The 6,751-nt window shown below is 38.4% G+C and overlaps 1 protein-coding gene across 1 annotated transcript; it reads right to left on the bottom strand.

Annotated features, from left to right (window-relative positions):
* Positions 1–6: 6 nt before the first annotated feature.
* On the bottom strand, positions 7–6,423 carry LOC125505075. The gene is made up of 5 exons (XM_048668019.1): positions 5,874–6,423; positions 5,446–5,633; positions 5,148–5,382; positions 3,798–4,049; positions 7–3,739 (listed from the first exon to the last, which is right to left on the bottom strand). The coding sequence occupies exons 1-5, from the start codon at positions 6,048–6,050 to the stop codon at positions 2,918–2,920; spliced, it is 1,674 nt and encodes a 557-aa protein (XP_048523976.1). The 5' UTR covers positions 6,051–6,423; the 3' UTR covers positions 7–2,917.
* Positions 6,424–6,751: the final 328 nt, after the last annotated feature.

Here is a 6,751-nt window from a genome sequence, read left to right as displayed (position 1 = left end):
GGGGGATACAACCTAAACCTTATACTTAACAGGAAAACCTAAACAACTACATATTGAAAACGCTAGCAATGCTTTAATGTGGCAAACAATCTGTTCAGTGAGTACTTTTTCTGGTTAGATAATTGAGGATGTTGCTACATTTCTAACTGAGTTTCTCTTCTCATCGTCTCACATAGGCGTCGCTTCTTACCGCGTATCAATTAACGGCTAAGTTTCTAATCGTAAGCCCAAAACCAATTTTGACTGTTCAATTATATACAAAGTTTCTCGACAAATCACATCAATGTTGAAAGTTTCCTACTTCACCTCGGACACTAATGGTCAATATTTTTTGTTTTCTATACAAGTATGTCCACTAACAAGCTCTAATAAAACGGCGATTTGGAATTTTTCGAATGTAAATTAACGCGATAAATTGCAATATCCACTAACGGACGTTTTGTTTCTGCTTTGTTTTGATTTTAGCTGTAGTTTAAAAATGGGCGATATCTACCTACTGCATGAAATGGTTTTCGAAAATTGCAATACAATTACAATGTGTAAAAAATGGACTGTTTTAACATAAAACACTTATTTTTAGATAGGGAGAAAAATGTTGGCGCACCTTTCTTAGCAATACCTGCAGGGCCAACCAAGGTACAGGGTGATTCTCTACTTCGGGTGATAGTGAAAATTGATGTAAACAAGTGCAGACTTCGAGATTTTAATAAATTTTACTCAGCTATATATTTTCCGTCATTGCGGATATTATCAAGTGCGTGTTTCGGGAGTGTTATTCTCAGGAAGCTAATACGACGGCTGAGGGGAATAACCGGCTAACTTGCGACCCGCTTGAAGAACCGATTAACTCGGGAGCGTTTTTATTTTCTCTAAATTTGTAGTGGCAGCTCTGCGCGATTTTAATATACCATAAGCAGTTTTTTTAAGCTATTGAAAATTATTGAAATTGTTGTTCCTTGTATTCTTGTAAATTATCTGTCTGTCTTCCCTTCTTCTTCATTCTTGATTTTAGGCGGACTTACGGTAACGTACAAACTTTGAATCGCGATTTTGAGAAAACTAATTATTCGACAGCACCCGCCCTTGGCACATATAAAGAACATTAAAATGCCTACTTTCCCACAAAACTTTAACGCTCCAGCTTAAAAAATGGCGGGCCTATAAATTTAAAAAAAACTACCAATTTTCCGGTTTTTTTTCAAATTTGTCACAAGATATTTATCCGATTGAGGCGTTCGAACTGTAATTTTATAGATATTTTTCTTCTCTAGAAATCATCTCGTTGGGGCATTCCGATTGCTCCATTGGTTTCAAAGTTATAAACAAAAATCGCCTTTTTTGCAATAAATTGTTAATAACTAACATATAGACCGAAAATGCGAGTGGAAAACACATACCTATTAATTGGCTCATTATCTTTTATATCATGGCACAATTGGCTTCCTACTAGTCTTTTTGTCACGATAAAACATTTTTAAATACCGATAGCTTGGCCTCTCCCAAAATCTGCACTTGCTTACATCAGAAACTCATGAAGACGGTTTGTTTTTGGGAGACATCGACCCTCATAAAACAGTCGTATTTGAACCACCCTGTACACTTTCCATTTATTAATCAGTATGTTGGTAAAATTATTTGCCGGAAAAATATGGTTTACATTCTAATAGAAACGTAGAGGATAGTATAGATAAAAAGACGAACTGCAAACTTTGAATCGCGATTTTGAGAAAACTAATTATTCGACAGCACCTGGCCTTGGTACATATAAAGAACATTACAATCCCTACTTTCCCACAAAACTTTAACGCTCCAGCTCAAAAAATGGCGGGCCTATGAATTAAAAAAAAAACAACCAATTTTTCGGTTTTTTTCAAATTTGTCACAAGATAATTATCCGATTGAGGCGTTCGAACTGTAATTTTTATAGATATTTTTCTTCTCTGGAAATCATCTCGTTGGAGCATTCCGATTGCTCCATTATTTTCAAAGTTATAAACAAAAATCGCCTTTTTTTGCAATAAATTGTTAATAACTAACATGTGGACCGAAAATGCGAGTGGAAAACACATACCTATTAATTGGCTAATTATCTTTCATATCATGGCACAATTGGTTTTCTACTCTTCTTTTCGTCACGATAAAACATTTTTAAATACATACGTAAAACGGTCGTATTTGAACCACCCTGTACACTTTCCATTTATTAATCAGTATGTTGGTAAAAAATTATTTTCCGGAAAAAATGTGGTTTACATTCTAATAGAAACGTAGAGGATAGGGGGCCTTGATTGACATTTTTGAAATCAGCCGAAAATTTGGTGGCATCCGATCTTACGCACATCCGTAAGTACCAGACATATACTGATGAGAATCTCGTTTTTCCCTTGTCACCTTAATTCATTTGGGCCCATTTAAAGCAATATCCAAAAATCGTTTAAATGCTGTTGAAAACCATTTATTGCAGTATGTTTCGCTAAAAAAAATGTTCCGATGTTGCTGCAAGCAGGTAAATACTGGGGGAACTTGAAAAGTTTGCGGTAGCAGCAGAACAATAAAAGTGAAACAAACGTCTTTAATTTTGCGTAAAATTTGTAACAAAAAAGCCATGTTGCCGATTACATGCAGAAGTCGTCAAAGTATGCAGACCTAATTCATTTTGCTGGCATCGTATCATTAAAGTCATCAGTCTCATAAAATAAAAATCATATAGTATATCTATCAGTCTTATGAGTTTCAGTTTCCATAAGAGGAACTATTGTAGCAAAACTGGTGAGCATTGGTCCTCATACAGTGCGATTGATTATAATACAACAAACAGGCACTCGGTTATGCAATGTTAAGGTCTATAAACTAACAGTGAGTGAACGACTGTCACCCACATGATTATTGCACGTTTTTTGCGTCATTCCCTTGACTCTTAGTTTCCATTACCTTCAATTTCCTCTTTCTTCATTAAGGCAGCCAACTGAGTCATGGGGGGCATAATCACGCGCGATTCCATCACGTCATGCTTTTTGTTAATCGAGAGATCCTCCACATGGTCGTCCGATTCCATTTTAACGGTTTTATTGATGGCAGGGGGCGTCATACTATTAGGGCCTCTGTACTTGAGCATTGTTGGACTGGAACTTGGACTGCGCCTCTGACTGATATTCGGACTCAGCGAACAGCCTGTAGCTGCATGTAATGCAACAGCCGCCATCGCTGTAAAGGCTGCTCGATCATCCATCGGTATACTCCCGTCAATGGTGTCGTGCAGGAAGGTGCTCGCCTCCAGTAGGGCTTTGTTGTTATTCAAAGTTTCCTCTTCTTCGCTCAGGTGATTGTTCCTGTAGGGCGAGCCGGTAGGATAATGGTAGCCAACCACACCCCCATTAGATCCTCGCTTGAAGGGCCTGCTGGTGGTGATGCCCAACTTCTTCACTTTATCGTACAAAGTCCTCGAGGGAACTTTGTACAGGCGCGCTGCTTGCAGCGCGGACATTCCATTCCGCACTGCATCAATGGCCGCCGATATATCATCTCTCGTATACTGTTTGTATCTTTTCCATTCACGGTTTTGAGCGGGGACGTATGTGGCAATTCCTGATATTCCACAAGTACTCGCGTCCCTGGGGAACGACTGTGGGGAAGAGGAGGGAATGCTCAGCTTCGACTTGTCGTCCCCTACAGCCATCCGTTCGTTGAAATCTGCGTAGGGCGGCGATTGTGCGTCTTCTGAGGGCTCGTTTTTCATATTCTGCAACAGTTTTTTGATGTAGAAGATCATTGCAACGAGCTGATTGAAGCCTGCTTACCATCGAAAGTCTTTCCTCATTAGCGGGCGCATCGCTGCTTTCCGAACGGCACACCAGGCTGACGGGCTGAGAAGACTCCATTTGGCCTTGTCCAAGAACAGTCCGCAGGATGGGCGTGTCGCGTTGCATCATGTGATTGTTCGGTTTCTTCCTTTTGAGGGCGCTCATATCGGAGTTCATATTTTCGTAAGCGTTATTGTGCTGCGGTGATGGCGTTGATATGACTATATTGGGATGCGGAGAATGAGGTGCCTGGAAAAAACGAATCGTTCATTGTTTGATATTTTTGGTATACATTTTTTGATATACATTGGTGAGCCAATGAAACAAAGCAAATAAACCAGAGCGCTTTTCGGATGCTCGTCAAAAAATGCACCAAGTGTTGTGGCAAGTGCAAGCCTAATTTGAAAAGTGCTTTAGTTTTTCTAACAACACATTCTCTCTTGTGAAATTAGCCTAAATTGAACGGCAATACAATTAATAGTTCCTATAAATTGCGAAATTTGGCATCTGTTTTCGAGCCGTGGAAAGAGCACATTTTTGTCCAGTGTTTTCAACTGTTTAAAATGGGATAAGTATTTGTTTCTTTATTCGAATGAATCTAAAAGTGCCATTTTTCGATCTGAAGCGATGATCAAAAAGAAGCACTTTTCTCTACTGTTCATTTGTTTGACTTTTGCGCACATGTACGCAAAAGTAAATGTGGCAAAATTTTACGCAAAATATGCATCTTATACCGTAAAGTGGAGAAACAGATGTTTATCAGAAAGATCGCTAAGATAAAACTTCGTATCAGTTTTCATTTTGATCCGCGAAGGCGTGACAGAATGTAATAAGTAAAAAAAAATCAAATTTGATGAACTGTAACTCGAAAAATATTCAGATTTTGAATGTTTGTTACATCACCTACATTTTTACAATTTTACTACAATTTACACTACTAACAACTTTATAGATATTTTTCTTCTCTAGAAATCATCTCGTTAGGGCATTCCGATTGCTCCATTAGTTTCAAAGTTATAAACAAAAATCGCCTTTTTTGCAATAAATTGTTAATAACTAACATATGGACCGAAAATGCGAGTGGAAAACACATACCTATTAATTGGCTCATTATCTTTTATATCATGGCACAATTGGTTTTCTACTAGTCTTTTTGTCACGAAGGCGTGTCAGAATATAATAATTAAAAAAAAATGAAATTTGATGAACTGTAACTCGAAAAATATTCGGATTTTGAATGTTTGTTACATCACCTACATCATTATTTTGTACGATTAAGTAGATTTCGTATTTAGTAATATTAAATTGTCTTTAGCGCGAGTAACTGAACAACATTTGAAAACTTACCACATCTGGAGGTGGTGGCAAGTAGCTGAGACTGTTCCACGGATGCATAGGCCTAGAGTTGTGCTCTGGTGGACTGATCTCATACGGTCTGTATGAATGTTTGTGGATCCTACTGGTAGAATGAGGTGGCGAACCGTTGCTACTGCCGCTATGGGCGGGATTATGCACAATGTTAGAGGATGAGATCGATGGCGAATGATCCAGCGCGGGCTCTTCATTTTGCGGCTTTGAGGTTCTGTAATGCACAATCACTTATTGAACCAACTGATCGGCAACAGTTTCCAATGGGGCGACTTACCTGCGCTCTTCTACCAGCCCTTTAACTTTGAGAGTTTCGGCAACTTTCAGCAAGTCACTTAGTTGCTCTTGAGCAACGTTCACTTCGCCATGGTACATGTAGTTCAAGATGGCTTTCAGTTCGCTGATACGCACATCTTTTAGTATAACCACCGTGGTATCGTTGCGTTGCCAGTCCAAAAAAATTTTCTGCAAAAATAAAAAGTGGTAAAATTGCAAGTTTGTGCATTAATACGGAGGCCAGTTACACTTTTCAAGTCACGCAACATTGTTTTTTGGATTTGGATAATGAGGAAATTTATTTTTGCAAAACTTGAACTGAATAGAAACTAAATGCTAAATTTTAACGCCGTTTCATTTTGTGTTTTTTATACATGTGCATGTATCGGAATGTAATTAAAAATTTTTTTTTTTTTAAATCGGACTTACTTGAAAGTATTGGGAGCAAGCTGCCAATATCAGGCGATGGGCTTTGACCGCATGGCCGTCCTCGCAAACTAAAGTCACATCGGTAAATTCTCCGTTCTCAAAAAGTTCCCGGAAAACATTTATAAAATTCACTCGGTGGTTGTTCCATCTCAAACAGTACTGCTGCGATTGATTCATGTTGTCTGATGTGTGCTGAATCTGGAAAAAATATACCAATGAGTCTCAAACATTGAGCAAATTCGTGTGGTTTGCTGTGCGAACATGAACTAACTTGAGAGTTTGTTATCATTGACCCATTCCAATGGCCAATAGAGCCATTACTCTGTTTGCCAACTTTAGACTAATTGCATCCATTCACCCACATAACGGTCCACTGAAGGCATTAGCAAAAGTGAATCATTCAGTATTCTTTGTTAACCACAATCAAATGTCCGGCTCGATTTGCTAATCGTTTATTGACTCGAAAAACAACCCCCGAAGAGATATTGGCTTCGCATTTGAGAGATAAAGCGCACGGAACCATGTTTGTTTTAGATAGTGGTTGGGTAGCTTGAAATAACTCCCAATAGATAATGTTGCCGATTCCCAATATCTGTGCAAAATTGCTCTGTTGATGTTTGGCTGCGGTCTAGTTCTGATTACTGTGATCGATGTGGTTATAGGTCTAGGCCATCCGGTCCGAAAAATATTTATTATTTGATAAAACTAGCAAACGAATCGACGGCAAACATGTCACGCTTGCATCGGCTTTTTATCTCACCATTTCAAGAATTTTCTAATGGCGAACCAAATGGGTTTTTAATTAAAAGTCATTTTTTTCTACTTTAGAAAAAGACGTTGATTGTTTGCGAAAATATGTCCAATACGTTCATTAGTGC

Source organism: Dendroctonus ponderosae, unplaced genomic scaffold (assembly GCF_020466585.1).
Source record: "Dendroctonus ponderosae isolate FM_Combo_2020 unplaced genomic scaffold, Dpon_F_20191213v2 Dpon_F_20191213_690, whole genome shotgun sequence".
NCBI classification, from domain to species: domain Eukaryota; kingdom Metazoa; phylum Arthropoda; class Insecta; order Coleoptera; family Curculionidae; genus Dendroctonus; species Dendroctonus ponderosae.
This window is presented reverse-complemented; position numbering and strand designations above follow the sequence as displayed.